Source organism: Saccoglossus kowalevskii, chromosome 5 (assembly GCF_978046115.1).
Source record: "Saccoglossus kowalevskii chromosome 5, keSacKowa6.1, whole genome shotgun sequence".
Lineage (NCBI taxonomy): Eukaryota > Metazoa > Hemichordata > Enteropneusta > Harrimaniidae > Saccoglossus > Saccoglossus kowalevskii.
This window is the reverse complement of record NC_140645.1, coordinates 1,595,978-1,615,791: the sequence shown is the minus strand read 5'-3', so window position 1 is coordinate 1,615,791 and position 19,814 is coordinate 1,595,978. Positions and strand designations below refer to the sequence as shown.

The 19,814-nt window shown below is 31.9% G+C and overlaps 1 protein-coding gene across 1 annotated transcript in view; it reads left to right on the top strand.

The window, feature by feature from the left end:
• LOC146742799 (adhesion G protein-coupled receptor D1-like) overlaps window positions 1-19,422 on the top strand; it is a 60,392-nt gene extending 40,970 nt beyond the window's left edge. The window contains exons 7-12 of the mRNA XM_085499471.1: window positions 4,375-4,441; window positions 6,238-6,323; window positions 6,758-6,884; window positions 12,794-12,835; window positions 13,101-13,232; window positions 19,351-19,422. Coding sequence (XP_085355597.1) covers window positions 4,375-4,441; window positions 6,238-6,323; window positions 6,758-6,884; window positions 12,794-12,835; window positions 13,101-13,232; window positions 19,351-19,422 — 526 coding nt within the window. The remainder of the gene's footprint in view (window positions 1-4,374; window positions 4,442-6,237; window positions 6,324-6,757; window positions 6,885-12,793; window positions 12,836-13,100; window positions 13,233-19,350) is intronic.
• Window positions 19,423-19,814: the final 392 nt, after the last annotated feature.

Genomic DNA, 19,814 nt, shown 5'->3' with positions numbered 1-19,814 from the left:
ATACACCATATGTGTGAGTTTACATTCCTAATACCCCAAATGTGTGAGTTTACATTCCTAATACCCATATGTGTGAGTTTACATTCCTAATATCCATATGTGTGAGTTTACATTCCTAATACCCCAAATGTGTGAGTTTACATTCCTAATACACCATATATGTGAGTTTACATTCCCAATACACCATATGTGTGAGTTTACATTCCGAATACCAAATATGTGTGAGTTTATATTCCTAATACACCATATATGTGAGTTTACATTCCTAATACCCCATATGTGTAAGTTTACATTCCTAATACACCATATATGTGAGTTTACATTCCTAACACACCATATATGTGAGTTTACATTCCTAATACACCATATATGAGTTTACATTCCTAATACACCATATATGTGAGTTTACATTCGTAATACACCATATATGTGAGTTTACATTCCTAATACACCATATATGTGAGTTTACATTCCTAATACCCATATGTGTGAGTTTACATTCCTAATACCCCATATGTGTGAGTTTACATTCCTAATACCCCATATGTGTGAGTTTACATTCCTAATACACCATATATGTGAGTTTACATTCCCAATACACCATATGTGTGAGTTTACATTCCTAATACACCATACGTGTGACTTTACATTCCTAATACCCCATACGTGTGAGTTTACATTCCTAATACCCCTTATGTGTGAGTTTACATTCCTAATACCCATATATGTGAGTTTACATTCCTAATACCCCAAATGTGTGAGTTTACATTCCTACTACACCATATATGTGAGTTTACATTCCTAATACACCATATATGTGAGTTTACATTCCTAATACACCATATATGTGAGTTTACATTCCTAATACACCATATATGTGAGTTTACATTCCTAATACACCATATATGTGAGTTTACATTCCTAATACCCCATATGTGTGAGTTTACATTCCTAATACCCCATATATGTGAGTTTACATTCCTAATACACCATATGTGTGAGTTTACATTCCTAATACCCCAAATGTGTGAGTTTACATTCCTAATACACCATATGTGTGAGTTTACATTCCTAATACACCATATATGTGAGTTTACATTCCTAATACACCATATATGTGAGTTTACATTCCTAATACCCCAAATGTGTGAGTTTACATTCCTAATACCCAAATGTGTGAGTTTACATTCCTAATACACCATATGTGTGAGTTTACATTCCTAATACCCCAAATGTGTGAGTTTACATTCCTAATACACCATTTGTGTGAGTTTACATTCCTAATACACCATATATGTGAGTTTACATTCCTAATACACTATATGTGTGAGTTTACATTCCTAATACCCCAAATGTGTGAGTTTACATTCCTAATACCCCAAATGTGTGAGTTTACATTCCTAATACCCCTTATGTGTGAGTTTACATTCCTAATACCCATATGTGTGAGTTTACATTCCTAATACCCCTTATGTGTGAGTTTACAATCCTAATACCCCTTATGTGTGAGTTTACATTCCTAATACCCCAAATGTGTGAGTTTACATTCCTAATACCCATATGTGTGAGTTTACATTCCTAATATCCATATGTGTGAGTTTACATTCCTAATACCCCAAATGTGTGAGTTTACATTCCTAATACACCATATATGTGAGTTTACATTCCCAATACACCATATGTGTGAGTTTACATTCCGAATACCAAATATGTGTGAGTTTATATTCCTAATACACCATATATGTGAGTTTACATTCCTAATACCCATATGTGTGAGTTTACATTCCTAATACACCATATGTGTGAGTTTACATTCCTAATACCCCATATGTGGGAGTTTACATTCCTAATACACCATATGTGTGAGTTTACATTCCCAATACACCATATGTGTGAGTTTACATTCCGAATACACCATGTGTGAGTTTACATTCCTAATACACCATATATGTGAGTTTACATTCCTAATACCCCATATGTGTAAGTTTACATTCCTAATGCACCATATATGTGAGTTTACATTCCTAATACACAATATATGTGAGTTAACATTCCCAATACACCATATGTGTGAGTTTACATTCCTAATACACCATATATGTGAGTTTACATTCCTAATACACCATATATGTGAGTTTACATTCCTAATACACCATATATGTGAGTTTACATTCCTAATACACAATATATGTGAGTTAACATTCCCAATACACCATATGTGTGAGTTTACATTCCTAATATCCATATGTGTGAGTTTACATTCCTAATACCCCATATGTGTGAGTTTACATTCCTAATACCCCATATGTGTGAGTTTACATTCCTAATACCCCATATATGTGAGTTTACATTCCTAATACACCATATGTGTGAGTTTACATTCCCAATACCCCAAATGTGTGAGTTTACATTCCTAATACCCCTTATGTGTGAGTTTACATTCCTAATACCCATATATGTGAGTTTACATTCCTAATACACCATATATGTGAGTTTACATTCCTAATACACCATATATGTGAGTTTACATTCCTAATACCCCATATGTGTGAGTTTACATTCCTAATACCCCATATATGTGAGTTTACATTCCTAATACACCATATGTGTGAGTTTACATTCCTAATACCCCAAATGTGTGAGTTTACATTCCTAATACACCATATGTGTGAGTTTACATTCCTAATACACCATATATGTGAGTTTACATTCCTAATACACCATATATGTGAGTTTACATTCCTAATACCCCAAATGTGTGAGTTTACATTCCTAATACCCCTTATGTGTGAGTTTACATTCCTAATACCCAAATGTGTGAGTTTACATTCCTAATACACCATATGTGTGAGTTTACATTCCTAATACCCCAAATGTGTGAGTTTACATTCCTAATACACCATTTCTGTGAGTTTACATTCCTAATACACCATATATGTGAGTTTACATTCCTAATACACTATATGTGTGAGTTTACATTCCTAATACCCCAAATGTGTGAGTTTACATTCCTAATACCCCAAATGTGTGAGTTTACATTCCTAATACCCCTTATTTGTGAGTTTACATTCCTAATACCCATATGTGTGAGTTTACATTCCTAATACCCCTTATGTGTGAGTTTACAATCCTAATACCCCTTATGTGTGAGTTTACATTCCTAATACCCCATATATGTGAGTTTACATTCCTAATACACCATATATGTGAGTTTACATTCCTAATACCCATATGTGTGAGTTTACATTCCTAATACACCATATGTGTGAGTTTACATTCCTAATACCCCATATGTGGGAGTTTACATTCCTAATACACCATATGTGTGAGTTTACATTCCCAATACACCATATGTGTGAGTTTACATTCCGAATACACCATATGTGTGAGTTTACATTCCTAATACACCATATATGTGAGTTTACATTCCTAATACCCCATATGTGTAAGTTTACATTCCTAATGCACCATATATGTGAGTTTACATTCATAATACACCATATATGTGAGTTTACATTCCTAATACACAATATATGTGAGTTAACATTCCCAATACACCATATGTGTGAGTTTACATTCCTAATACACCATATGTGTGAGTTTACATTCCTAATACACCATATATGTGAGTTTACATTCCTAATACCCCATATATGCGAGTTTACATTCCTAATACCCATATGTGTGAGTTTACATTCCTAATATCCATATATGTGAGTTTACATTCCTAATACCCCTTATGTGTGAGTTTACATTCCTAATACACCATATATGTGAGTTTACATTCCTAATACACCATATGTGTGTGTTTAAATTCCCAATACACCATATGTGTGAGTTTACATTCCTAATACACCATATATGTGAGTTTACATTCCTAATACCCCAAATGTGTGAGTTTACATTCCTAATACCCATATATGTGAGTTTACATTCCTAATACCCCTTATGTGTGAGTTTACATTCCTAATACACCATATGTGTGTGTTTAAATTCCCAATACACCATATGTGTGAGTTTACATTCCTAATACACCATATATGTGAGTTTACATTCCTAATACCCCAAATGTGTGAGTTTACATTCCTAATACCCATATATGTGAGTTTACATTCCTAATACACCATATGTGTGAGTTTACATTCCTAATACACCATATGTGTGAGTTTACATTCCCAATACACCATATGAATGTACCGGTACATTGAGAGCCATTAGTACATCTGCATTGCTTCTTGTATGAAGTAATTGGTGACTGTGATTTTACCACAACCATCAACAGGTAATCAAATATTCATCATTTGGTTTTATATCACTTTCTATTGTCATTCATTTCTATTTCTGAAAATAAATTTTGTTGACTTTTTAATTTAGATGTTGGTTGTCTACTGCTGATGGTGTAATATATTCATTTGTTGGCCCAGTACTCGTGATAACCATGGTAACTATACCCAAACATTCATGTCTTTTTTAGTCCCCGTTCGGACGCAGTCCGAAAACGGGGACTTATATTTTGCCGTGTGCGTCCGTCCGTGCGTCCGTCCGTCCGTGATCACCTGTATCTCGAACATGCATGGACCGATTAAGTTCAAACTTCACTCATACATCACACATTATATGGGACATATGCACATGCATTTTTTTCATGATCCGATTAACGATAGCCGAATAGCGGCCATTTTAAGGCCGAAAATGCATCAAAATCGCACATTTTCACCATTCCGGACCCGGATCTCAGTTATGCATGGACGGATTTTGTTCAAATTTGGTACATACATTAAACATAATAGGACCTTGATGCACGTCATTTTTTTGGGGGATCGGGTTCGAAATGGCCGACTGGCGGCCATTTTGTTTTAAAGAATTCAGTTCTGGATCCGTATCTGAGACATGCTTGGATTGATCGAGTTCAAACTTCACACACACAATGTACATCATGTCACAAATATGTATGTGCATTTGTTTCATGATCTCATTAACGATAGCCAAATGGCGGCCGCTTTAAGGCCGAAAATGCATTGAAATCACACATTTTCACCATTCCGGACCCGGATCTCAGTTATGCATGGACGGATTTTATTCAAATTTGGTACATACATTAAACATAATAGGACCTTGATGCACATCATTTCTTTTTTCGGATCAAGTTCGAAATAGCCGACTGGCGGCCATTTTGTTTTAAAGAATTCAGTTCTGGATCCGTATCCGAGACATGTCTGGATTGATCAAGTTCAAACTTCACACACACAAGGTACATCATGTCACAAATATGTATGTGCATTTGTTTCATGATCTCATTAACGATAGCCAAATGGGGGCCGCTTTAAGGCCGAAAATGCATTGAAATCGCACATTTTCACCATTCCGGACCCGTATCTCAGTTATGCATGGATGGATTTTGTTCAAATTTGGTACATACATTAAACATAATAGGACCTTGATGCACGTCTTTTTTTTTCCCGGATCAAGTTCGAAATGGCCGACTGGCGGCCATTTTGTTAAAGAATTCAGTTCTGGATCCGTATCCAAGACATGTCTGGATTGATCAAGTTCAAACTTCACACACACATGGTACATCATGTCACAAATAGATATGTGCATTTGTTTCATGATCTGCTTAACAATAGCGGAATGATGGCCATTTTAAGGCCGAAAATGCATCAAAATCACGTATTTTCACAATTCCAGAACTGGATCTCAGTCATGCATGGATGGATTTTGTTCAGATTTAGCACAATGTGTTGTACATATGCAGGTGCATTTCGGTCATGATCTGCTTTGAATGTATATGTCACTCAAATATGAACGGAACGGGGATGTGTCATTGACAATGACTTGTTATTTTTTTATTCAAATTGTTTAGAAAATATCAATTTTAGATGTATTCTTATATACAGGTTACAGAAAATAAAAACTGCATTTTACATTTATAGTAAAAAAATAGGTTTTTACACTTTACGGATAAAGCAAATTCCTAAATACATTTTAGGTTTTTATAATTTTTTTGGATAATTTGAGTTTAAGAATCAAAATGGAAAAATAAGACATTTAACTTGGAAAATGCTTTATACGCTTACAAAAATTAATATCTTTGTACAAATTACAGACCTTACACCTTGCCCATGTCTACAAATTACGTTTTTTATTTATTTAAATTACATTATTACGAAAATATAAACAATTGAAAATACACTTTGCCTTATACACTTAAATACTTTTGATTTCTTGATACCCAAGGTGAATTTGTTTGTACTCGGTGCTGTCATGAGGGCGTTCTTCTCTGTACGTCTAAATGCCAAGAAAACAGAAATGCAGAAAGTCAAGTGAGTTATTAACTTTCTATAAACTTCTGAGCTAGTAAATTATATACAAAGTTATATATTACTGTGCATCCAGTGTGCCATGGGTTGCATTTCATGCACATGAGACAAATGGTACTGGAATTGCACTTTTTGTAACTACTCTTAATTGTGTGAATGCCTATGAGTGACTTACGTGGTAGTTATTGTGTGTACAGCTCAACAGTACTTGTTTGGTGTGTTAAAGCAGGGGAGTCATCACCTGCGCATGAGTCAGATGGCCATAGCTTGTCATTGTTTACAAACAAGCGTCTACCCATGACTTTACATTTTTAGCGTGTGTTTTTATTGTCACTTGGGACTTAATTCCCTTGTGCACAGGTGACGACCCTCCCGCTTTAATAAAATATAATTGAATTACACGGCTTTATATAATTATTATAGTACCTGTTCTACAGGGCTGGACTCCGTGCAAGCTTAATTCTAATACCTCTGCTTGGTGTCACATGGTTATTTGGTATATTTGCTGTCAATGAATCAACAATATTATTTCAATATGTGTTTGCTATACTCAACTCTCTGCAGGTAAGTAATGTCTTGAAGGGTTTACATCATGTGTACTATGCATAGATACCAGAAAAGGGTTTACAAGGTATTTTCAGAGGAAACCATCATGTGTACTATGCATAGATACCAGAAAAGGGTTTACAAGGTATTTTCAGAGAAAACCATCATGTGTACTATGCATAGATACCAGAAAAGGGTTTACAAGGTATTTTCAGAGAAAACCATCATGTGTACTATGCATAGATACCAGAAAAGGGTTTACAAGGTATTTTCAGAGAAAACCATCATGTGTACTATGCATAGATACCAGAAAAGGGTTTACAAGGTATTTTCAGAGAAAACCATCATGTGTACTATTGCATAGATACCAGAAAAGGGTTTACAAGGTATTTTCAGAGGAAACCATCATGTGTACTATGCATAGATACCAGAAAAGGGTTTACAAGGTATTTTCAGAGAAAACCATCATGTGTACTATGCATAGATACCAGAAAAGGGTTTACAAGGTATTTTCAGAGAAAACCATCATGTGTACTATGCATAGATACCAGAAAAGGGTTTACAAGGTATTTTCAGAGAAAACCATCATGTGTACTATGCATAGATACCAGAAAAGGGTTTACAAGGTATTTTCAGAGGAAACCATCATGTGTACTATGCATAGATACCAGAAAAGGGTTTACAAGGTATTTTCAGAGAAAACCATCATGTGTACTATGCATAGATACCAGAAAAGGGTTTACAAGGTATTTTCAGAGAAAACCATCATGTGTACTATGCATAGATACCAGAAAAGGGTTTACAAGGTATTTTCAGAGGAAACCATCATGTGTACTATGCATAGATACCAGAAAAGGGTTTACAAGGTATTTTCAGAGAAAACCATCATGTGTACTATGCATAGATACCAGAAAAGAGTTTACAAGGTATTTTCAGAGAAAACCATCATGTGTATTATGCATAGATACCAGAAAAGGGTTTACAAGGTATTTTTAGAGGAAACCATTATGTGTACTATGCATAGATACCAGAAAAGGGTTTACAAGGTATTTTCAGAGAAAACCATCATGTGTACTATGCATAGATACCAGAAAAGGGTTTACAAGGTATTTTCAGAGAAAACCATCATGTGTACTATGCATAGATACCAGAAAAGGGTTTACAAGGTATTTTCAGAGAAAACCATCATGTGTACTATGCATAGATACCAGAAAAGGGTTTACAAGGTATTTTTAGAGGAAACCATTATGTGTACTATGCATAGATACCAGAAAAGGGTTTACAAGGTATTTTCAGAGAAAACCATCATGAGTACTATGCATAGATACCAGAAAAGGGTTTACAAGGTATTTTCAGAGGAAACCATTATGTGTACTATGCATAGATACGAGAAAAGGGCTTACAAGGTATTTTCAGAGAAACCATCATGTGTACTATGCATAGATACCAGAAAAGGGTTTACAAGGTATTTTCAGAGAAAACCATCATGTGTACTATGCATAGATACCAGAAAAGGGTTTACAAGGTATTTTCAGAGAAAACCATCATGTGTACTATGCATAGATACCAGAAAAGGGCTTACAAGGTATTTTCAGAGAAAACCATCACGTGTACTATGCATAGATATGAGAAAAGGGTTTACAATGTATTTTCAGAGAAAACCATCATGTGTACTATGCATAGATACCAGAAAAGGGCTTACAAGGTATTTTCAGAGAAAACCATCATGTGTACTATGCATAGATACCAGAAAAGGGTTTACAACGTATTTTCAGAGAAAACCATCATGTGCACTATGCATAGATACCAGAAAATGGTTTACAAGGTATTTTCAGAGAAAACCATCATGTGTACTATGCATAGATACCAGAAAAGGGTTTACAAGGTATTTTCAGAGGAAACCATCATGAGTACTATGCATAGATACCAGAAAAGGGTTTACAAGGTATTTTCAGAGAAAACCATCATGTGTACTATGCATAGATACCAGAAAAGGGTTTACAAGGTATTTTCAGAGAAAACCATCATGTGTACTATGCATAGATACCAGAAAAGGGTTTACAAGGTAATTGCAGAGAAACCATCATGTGTACTATGCATAGATACCAGAAAAGGGTTTACAAGGTATTTTCAGAGAAAACCATCATGAGTACTATGCATAGATACCAGAAAAGGGTTTACAAGGTATTTTCAGAGGAAACCATTATGTGTAAGCTATGATATTTATTTATTTATTTATTTATTTTTATTTACTTATTGACTCTTACACAATCCCCGGAGGGAAAGAAAATGGTCACAAAGTACAAGGAGAAATATATATATAAAAAAACAAAACAAAAACACAATATACTAAATAACAAATAACAAATACAATCACTAAATTACTAAATAATACAAAATCTCTAAAATACAATCTAATATAAAATTACAAAATTGACAGCAGGCATTAAGATGTCAAGTAAGACCCTGCTTCCTGACTTCAAAGCTTTTACTTATGAACTGTGCTACTGGTATAATAATGTTTTCATTCTGTAACAATTCCATGAATTTTTTCTCTGCAGGTTTATTTTCAAATGCTGGGATCATATCCTTAGCTTTATTGAACAGTTTGGCACGCAACTCATTATATTTGTTGCATTCCAGCAGAAAATGCATTTCATCCTCAATTAGACCTTTGTTACACATGTCACAAACCCTGTTGTTTAGTGGGATTTTTTTATGACGACCCATTTCAATTTTGAGACTATGGTCACTAAGACGGAATTTGGTAAGCACACTACGCAGTTCAAAGTTTTTTAGCTTGACTAAATATGGCTCAAGGTTTAAATCTGATTTGATTAGCCGATATGTTCTTAGTTTGTTTTTCTCATTTGCTTTGGTGCGGTTATCATTATGGACCTCACCTTTCCATCTTGTTAGAAATAAATCCTTGATGCCCAAATCAATTTGTTTCATTTGTGCCGAGGTTAATTTATCACAGTTGTTAACTGAATGATATTGTTGGATATTGTTTAATAATGATGTCACTTCTAGATACCATTTACTTTTAATGCTTTGGTTAACCACAAAAGCTTCCTTGAGTAACGCATTATTAGAATTCATGGCCCGACTGTAATATTTAATTATTTGTTTTTTTTATAAATACGTCTAGGGGGTATCTGCCTAACTCGCTATACATGGCCATAATTGGTGTGTGTTGTGACACCCCCAGTAGATACCGACAATAACTTAATTGAACGTCTTCAATAGGTGATTTAGTGGAGAACTCATCACCCCAAACATCACAACCATAAATGAGGATAGGTCTGATGAGTTTGTCAAAAAGGGAAATTGAAACTTTTATACTTATGTTTTGTATTGAGCCAAGCTTTGCTTTCATTGAAAACAGAGCTTTTTGAGCCTTACGTTTAAGGTTTTTTAGGCCATCCTTAAATTTACCATTGGCACTAATGACTAGTCCTAGATAGTTATAAGATTTAACTGTATCAAGTTCGATACCTCCAAGAAAAAATGTATCATTATTCAAACGTCTGTTTGATTTATTGAAAATTAAAATTTTGGTTTTGTCAGTGTTGACAGAGAGCTTCCACGTTTTAGCATACAATGCCAAACTATCAAGACATGTCTGTAATCCTTGTTTAGTTTTAGAAAGTATCACAATATCATCGGCATAGAGTAGACAGCTGACATGCGAGTTTTCTAAATAAGGAGGATCACAGGTATTAGGATTGAAAATAGTGGGCAGGTCATTTAAAAAAAGATTGAAGAGAGTTGGACTAAGATTACATCCCTGTTTAACACCAATATTGGACTGAAATTGTTTTGTTAAGCCTTCTTTACATTTAACTTTATATTTTACTTTACTGTACATGTTTTTGATAGTTTTATACATTTTTCCAGTTATACCATATTTGATTAATTTTTTGAATAGACCATCATGCCAGACACTGTCAAAGGCCTTTCTAAGGTCAATAAAGCAGGCATATAATTTTTTTGATTTTTTAATATTTGTGTTATTTTGTTTATTGGCGCACTCTGACTTACCACTGTAGAGATATTTATTTACCAGGGTTTTTAGTATGAAAAGATTGTCTGTAGTTCGACAATCATGCCTGAATCCGAACTGTCGACCGGAAAGAATGTTATTAGAGTCTAAAAATGATGTCAGCCTAATATTTAGAATACTATTGAATAACTTGCCAAGACAGCTAGAGATGGCAATTCCCCTGTGGTTGGCCGGGTTATTTTTCGACCCAGATTTGTGGATTGGTACCAACAGGCCAGTGCTCCAAGAATGTGGATAGTTATTTGAACTATAAACAATATTAAAGAGTTTATATATTGCATCTAATAAGTGATGTTCACCGTATTTTAACAATTCATTGCAAATTCTATCTTCTGCCGAAGCCTTGTTACTTTTAAGAAGTCTAATGGCTTTAGTTATTTCATTTTTTAAGATTGGTCTGTCTAAATAGAGGTTGCTACTTGCAATCTTTTCACTATTCTCCAGTTCATTCGCAATCTCAGTGTTTGATGTACTGCTATCAGTATTAAGTAGGTTCTTAAAGTAAACCAACCAATCACCAGGTTGAACATTCCCATTATTATTACTGGGGTTCTCGCCATTCATATCACGAAGAATCTTCCAAAATTTAGATGTGTCTGATTTAGAATTTTCCAATTCTTTGAGTTGTGCAATCATTTTCTGATTACTTTTATGTTTGATTAGTTTTTTATACTGTTTACGGGTTTGAAAGAATTTCCCTCGGATATATGGATCTTGAGGATACTTTTGTAATAAACGTGATAGGCTCCTTAACTCCTTACGAAGGGACCAACAATCCTGGTCAAACCAGTTTTTTTGTTTACTTTTGCGTTTATTTTTTTTAAGTTTAGGAGTAATTTTCTTTAGACATTTGTCTGCAATATTTGTAATTAAATTTTCAAAATCTGTGACTGCAGTTTGTGACTCATAAATGCTATAAGGTTTGCTCATAAAATTCTTAATTTCATTATTAAACATGTACTATGCATAGATACGAGAAAAGGGCTTACAAGGTATTTTCAAAGAAACCATCATGTGTACTATGCATAGATACCAGAAAAGGGTTTACAAGGTATTTTCAGAGAAAACCATCATGTGTACTATGCATAGATACCAGAAAAGGGCTTACAAGGTATTTTCAGAGAAAACCATCATGTGTACTATGCATAGATATGAGAAAAGGGTTTACAAGGTATTTTCAGAGAAAACCATCATGTGTACTATGCATAGATACCAGAAAAGGGTTTACAAGGTATTTTCAGAGAACACCATCATGTGTACTATGCATAGATACCAGAAAAGGGTTTACAAGGTATTTTCAGAGAAACCATCATGTGTACTATGCATAGATACCAGAAAAGGGTTTACAAGGTATTTTCAGAGAAAACCATCATGTGTACTATGCATAGATACCAGAAAAGGGTTTACAAGGTATTTTCAGAGAAAACCATCATGTGTACTATGCATAGATACCAGAAAAGGGTTTACAAGGTATTTTCAGAGGAAACCATCATGTGTACTATGCATAGATACCAGAAAAGGGCTTACAAGGTATTTTCAGACGAAACCATCATGTGTACTATGCATAGATACCAGAAAAGGGTTTAAAATAATAACATTAATGAGACTGAGTAAATAATTGCCATTTTAAACAATAAAGTTCCATTGAAAAAACTGACTTTATACGCCAGAACAGCACTAATCAGAACTATACCCTGATTATTAACGCAACTTGGAATTTATGTTAAATTTCTTTCACCTTTAAAAATGCTCGATTATACTGTATTTATTTTATTTTCATTGACTTTTAAATGGTCTTTGATCATTTTATTACATTGTAAAAGTGTGGTAGCGACATATTTTGAATTGTATTTCATTTCAGGGGCTGTTTATCTTTATATTCCACTGTGCAATGAATGACGAGGTAAGTTAGTCATTATCTGAATCAGATATAAGTCTTGCAAAGTATTAAATTTTATCTTTAAAAAAACAATTTTAAAAATCTTGTGTGTGGTATAGGCAAACACCTGTCATATATATCACTTTACAATACGTGTCATGAGTGAATGTGGTACAATGTTATTAAACATGGTGCTCTATCAAGAAAATGTAACTGGCATACACATACTTATGTCGAATACACATGCGTCAAATACAAACTACTAATATATTGATTTAAATGATGCTAGGTTAAAAATGGCTGTCGCCGTCGACTTGGATCAAAGTTCCATTCCACTTCCTCAAGAACACATACATCATCAGCTTGGACAGAAGATTCCAAATCCAAGAAAACGACAACATCAAGAATTACATCGCCCTCGGTGAGTTTATTTATATAGCAAAATAGATTGATGAATGAAGTTACATAACATTATGATTATGATATCCCAATATCATAGAGGGATAACTAATGGAAACTTAATGCTATATCAATAAGAAAATACCACGTGAACTGAATTGATTCGAATCAGCCACATGGAACTTTCTTTTATTACGTTTCCCGGTATTTAGCAATTTGACTATGACCATCACAATTATATGGTATATTCTCTCCACGCAAATTCAACTTGGAAACACTATTATACTAGGAGATTTTAATAGTAGGACAGGGAGACTTGTTGACTTTATATACAATAGTGATGAATTCACATCCTTGCCACGTTATTTTCAAAATGATATCACTGATACATTCCGAAATAACAGATGTTATAACCAATACTTTGACAGACCTATGTAAAACTTTGACAGACCTATGTAAAACTTTGACAGACCTATGTAAAACTTTGACAGACCTATGTAAAACTTGTGATGTTAGAATTCTGAATGGCAGAATACCAGGTGATTGTAGTGGGAACTTCACATGTTATCATTACAACGGGGCTAGCATGGTAGATTATGCAATAGCTGGATCTAAACTCATTGAGGAATTTCTTTACTTTAAAGTACATAATTTTACTTATATGTCAGACCACTGCCAGATTTCCTGCCTTCTTAGACTTGATAAAAACATTAAACTAGATAGAATTAGTACAAATACAAATACTCTAAATAATCTGCCAAATAGTTATATATGGGATAAACTATCAGTGTTTAATTATCAAGATACCCTAGCCTCTAAAGCTATTCAAGATAAAATCAAAACTTTCCTAAATAATAATTACAATGAAGATAAAGACATAAATAAAGCAGTGGATGATTTTAACTCAATAGTCACCAGTTCAGCTAATCAGGTATTTCGTAGGAAAAATAATAAAAATAACAATAAAAAATTTAAACCAAGGAATAACAAAAGATGGTTTGATAAGGAGTGTAAAATTCTCAAAAAAGATGTATCTGAAACAGACAAACTACTTAATAAATTCCCTTATGACACTAAACTAAGAGAAGCATTTTTTGGCAAGAAAAAGAAATTCAAAAAAATGATTAAATACAAAAGAAAAAAGGAGGAAAATATAATCGTTAACAAATTGAAACAACTTAACAATAACAACCCTATAGAATTCTGGAAAATCATTAACAATTTAAGAGACTCAAATAAGGATCAGGATAATCCAATCTCACCAGAGAAATGGGTTGATTATTATAAAAAGTTAAACAGCAATGACAATATGAATGACTTTCAAAATCAATCTAATCCAATTCCACCAAAATGGAAAGAATTCTATGGACAATTAAATAATAATGCTATTGATTATAATAATACTGTTTTTCAAAAACAGATAATCTGTAACATCTCAGCTATGGAAGAAAAAGAACATTTTAAAAATTATAATTTAAATAATGAGATATCTGAAAAAGAAATTAGGCTGGCCATTAAAAAACTAAAGAGTAAAAAATCATCAGGATATGATGGTTATTGCCCAGAATTACTTAAATACAGTTCAGACTTCCTAATTCAGCCACTACATAAACTATTTAATATAATCCTGGACTCAGGTATTTATCCAGATCTTTGGAACATTAGTATTTAATCTCTCATATTTTCAAGAAAGGAGACAAAACTGACCCAGAAAATTATAGAGGAATAGCTGTATCTAGTTGTGTAGGTAAAACTTTCTGTAGTATAATTAACACTAGAATTAGTCAATATACTGAAGATAATAACATTATAAATAATAACCAGGCAGGATTTCGTAAGGGATATCGTACTACAGATCAGATATTTGTATTGAAAACTATTGTCAACAAATACTTGAAATCAAAGGGAAAATTGTATTCATGTTTCATAGACTTTCGAAAAGCATTTGATAAAATCTGGAGACAGGGGCTTTTCTATAAATTACTTAATAATGGTATAAATGGTAAAATCTATAACATCATTAAAAATATGTATCTAAATACAAAATCATGCATTCGTTTCAAAAATAAAATTACACCCTTATTTGAAACGACCAAGGGTGTTAGGCAGGGTTGTGTCATTAGCCCAATGCTTTTTAATTTGTTTGTTAATGACTTAAATAATTCACTAGAAGATGAATCATTAGATCCGGTTACATTGAATAACTGTAAAATTAGTTCCCTTTTCTATGCAGATGATCTAGTGTTAATATCTGAAACAAAAAATGGTCTACAAAATCCACTAAATAGTTTAGAAGTTTATTGTCATAAATGGAAACTTCAGGTAAATTTGACAAAAACAAAAGTTGTTATTTTCAGACGAGGAACACTAAAAAATACAGAAAAATTCTATTATAATGAACAAAATATTACCTGTGTAGACATGTACAACTACCTGGGTATAAACATAAAGTCAAATGGCTGCTACACTGAAGCCAAACAAAATTTAGCAGATAAAGCAGCCCGAGCAATGTATGCATTGAAACAGTTCCTACCACCAGAAACAAATTGTAGAACTTTCATCCATCTTTTTAAAAGGTGTATTCAACCAATATTATTGTACGGGTCTGAAATCTGGGGTCATGAAATTCAAGATTACAACAAATGGGACAAAACAATAACAGAGAAAACACAATTGAATTTTTACAAACAACCACTAGGATTGAACAAATTTGTGACAAACATTGCATGCAGAGCTGAAGTAGGAGAATTCCCACTCTTAGTAGACATTAGGATCAATTTAATAAAATACTGGACTCGTATCAGTAAATTACCAGGCAATAATATCACAAAACAAGCATACCTTGAACAAAAGAAATCAAATTTACAATGGTATTCTTCAATACAAAAAATTATGAACAACATGAATTTTTCACGAGAACAACAGAATGATTTGTTAACAAAACATATACAGCAAATTGGCAAAGTTGTCAAACAAAAATACATAAATTTCTGGAGAAAAAATATAACCGAAAAAACAAAACTGAGAACTTATGAAAAATTCAAAGACTCTTATAATTTTGAAAAATACTTGTATGTGTTGAATTTGAAGCAAAGAATTTCAATGACAAAATTTCGAACTAGTAATCACAATCTAGCAATAGAAAAAGGGAGGCATATGCAACCAAAAATACCCACTGAAAATAGAATTTGCAAACAATGTACACAGAATAAAATAGAAGATGAACTGCACTTTGTCATGATATGTCCACAATATAAAGTAATACGCCAACAAATCATTCAAGACATTACATTTCCAGAAGAAACACAGGATGATCTCCAGAAATTTAAGTTCTTGATGACTTCAAAAGATGATGTAATAATAAAAAAGATTGGCAATTATATTCATAACGCATTTCAATCAAGGAATGAAAATGCCATTTGATATGTAACACTTGCTTTATCCTATTAACAACTAACTTTCTTTTTGTAGTAGTAGTTATCACAACTAATCTTTATTGCTATTAACTGATAGAAACATTGTATTTCTAAGGATGCAATAAAGTTATTATTATTATTAAGTACCATAATATATTATATACTGAGTGTATGTGTTTCTATTATAGTACCATAATATATTATATACTGAGTGTATGTGTTTCTATTAAAGTACCATAATATATTATATACTGAGTGTATGTGTTTCTATTATAGTACCATAATATATCATATACTGAGTGTATGTGTTTCTCTTAAAGTACCATAATATATTATATACTGAGTGTATGTGTTTCTATTAAAGTACCATAATATATTATATACTGAGTGTATGTGTTTCTATTATAGTACCATAATATATTATATACTATAGTACCATAATATATTATATACTGAGTGTATGTGTTTCTATTATAGTACCATAATATATTATATACTATAGTACCATAATATATTATATACTGAGTGTGTGTGTTTCTATTAAAGTACCATAATATATTATATACTGAATGTGTGTGTTTCTATTAAAGTACCATAATATATCATGTACTGAGTGTATGTGTTTCTCTTAAAGTACCATAATATATTATATACTGAGTGTATGTGTTTCTATTATAGTACCATAATATATTATATACTGAGTGTATGTGTTTCTATTATAGTACCATAATACATCATATACTGAGTGTATGTGTTTCTCTTAAAGTACCATAATATATTATATACTGAGTGTATGTGTTTCTATTAAAGTACCATAATATATTATATACTGAGTGTATGTGTTTCTATTATAGTACCATAATATATCATATACTGAGTGTATGTGTTTCTCTTAAAGTACCATAATATATTATATACTGAGTGTATGTGTTTCTATTAAAGTACCATAATATATTATATACTGAGTGTATGTGTTTCTATTATAGTACCATAATATATTATATACTATAGTACCATAATATATTATATACTGAGTGTATGTGTTTCTATTATAGTACCATAATATATTATATACTATAGTACCATAATATATTATATACTGAGTGTGTGTGTTTCTATTAAAGTACCATAATATATTATATACTGAATGTGTGTGTTTCTATTAAAGTACCATAATATATCATGTACTGAGTGTATGTGTTTCTCTTAAAGTACCATAATATATTATATACTGAGTGTATGTGTTTCTATTATAGTACCATAATATATTATATACTGAGTGTATGTGTTTCTATTATAGTACCATAATACATCATATACTGAGTGTATGTGTTTCTCTTAAAGTACCATAATATATTATATACTGAGTGTATGTGTTTCTATTAAAGTACCATAATATATTATATACTGAGTGTATGTGTTTCTATTATAGTACCATAATATATCATATACTGAGTGTATGTGTTTCTCTTAAAGTACCATAATATATTATATACTGAGTGTATGTGTTTCTATTAAAGTACCATAATATATTATATACTGAGTGTATGTGTTTCTATTATAGTACCATAATATATTATATACTATAGTACCATAATATATTATATACTGAGTGTATGTGTTTCTATTATAGTACCATAATATATTATATACTATAGTACCATAATATATTATATACTGAGTGTATGTGTTTCTATTATAGTACCATAATACATCATATACTGAGTGTATGTGTTTCTCTTAAAGTACCATAATATATTATATACTGAGTGTATGTGTTTCTATTAAAGTACCATAATATATTATATACTGAGTGTATGTGTTTCTATTATAGTACCATAATATATTATATACTATAGTACCATAATATATTATATACTGAGTGTATGTGTTTCTATTATAGTACCATAATATATTATATACTATAGTACCATAATATATTATATACTGAGTGTATGTGTTTCTATTATAGTACCATAATACATCATATACTGAGTGTATGTGTTTCTCTTAAAGTACCATAATATATTATATACTGAGTGTATGTGTTTCTATTATAGTACCATAATATATTATATACTGAGTGTGTGTGTTTCTATTAAAGTACCATAATATATTATATACTGAGTGTGTGTGTTTCTATTAAAGTACCATAATATATTATATACTGAGTGTGTGTGTTTCTATTAAAGTACCATAATATATTATATACTGAGTGTATGTGTTTCTATTATAGTACCATAATACATCATATACTGAGTGTATGTGTTTCTCTTAAAGTACCATAATATATTATATACTGAGTGTATGTGTTTCTATTAAAGTACCATAATATATTATATACTGGTGTATGTGTTTCTCTTAAAGTACCATAATATATTATATACTGAGTGTATGTGTTTCTATTATAGTACCATAATATATTATATACTGAGTGTGTGTGTTTCTATTAAAGTACCATAATATATTATATACTGAGTGTATGTGTTTCTATTATAGTACCATAATATATTATATACTGAGTGTGTGTGTTTCTATTAAAGTACCATAATATATTATATACTGAGTGTGTGTGTTTCTATTAAAGTACCATAATATATTATATACTGAGTGTGTGTGTTTCTATTAAAGTACCATAATATATCATATACTGAGTGTACATGTTTCTCTTAAAGTACCATAATATATTATATACTGAGTGTATGTGTTTCTATTTTTCTACAGCACACCAAGGTTGCACCCATTGAGATTACCAAGGTGGACTTGGCATTGAGGTCAAAGCTGCGGAAACAGTGAAAATCTTCACTCATATACTCATTCTATCAATAATTACATCATAATTTACTGCACTAATATTATTATTGGATTCATACATTGTATGTATAGATTTATATCAAACTATAAGCTTCTAAGTGTGTATTGTATTTTATTTTATTACACTTATGACTTGAGATAGTATTTGCGTCTCACGATATTATACGCACATTGTGGATAACTGTTATTATGTACACACCCTGGCCCATCACACACACTACTGTTGTATACACGTGTTCATACCCAGAAGTTTAAGGTAATTTGCTATATGACAAGGAACACTAAATCTGTATTCTAAAAAAACAAGCAATTAACACATATAGGAAATATAACATAAACAGAATACCATTATTTTGATTAAATGCACTGCAAAC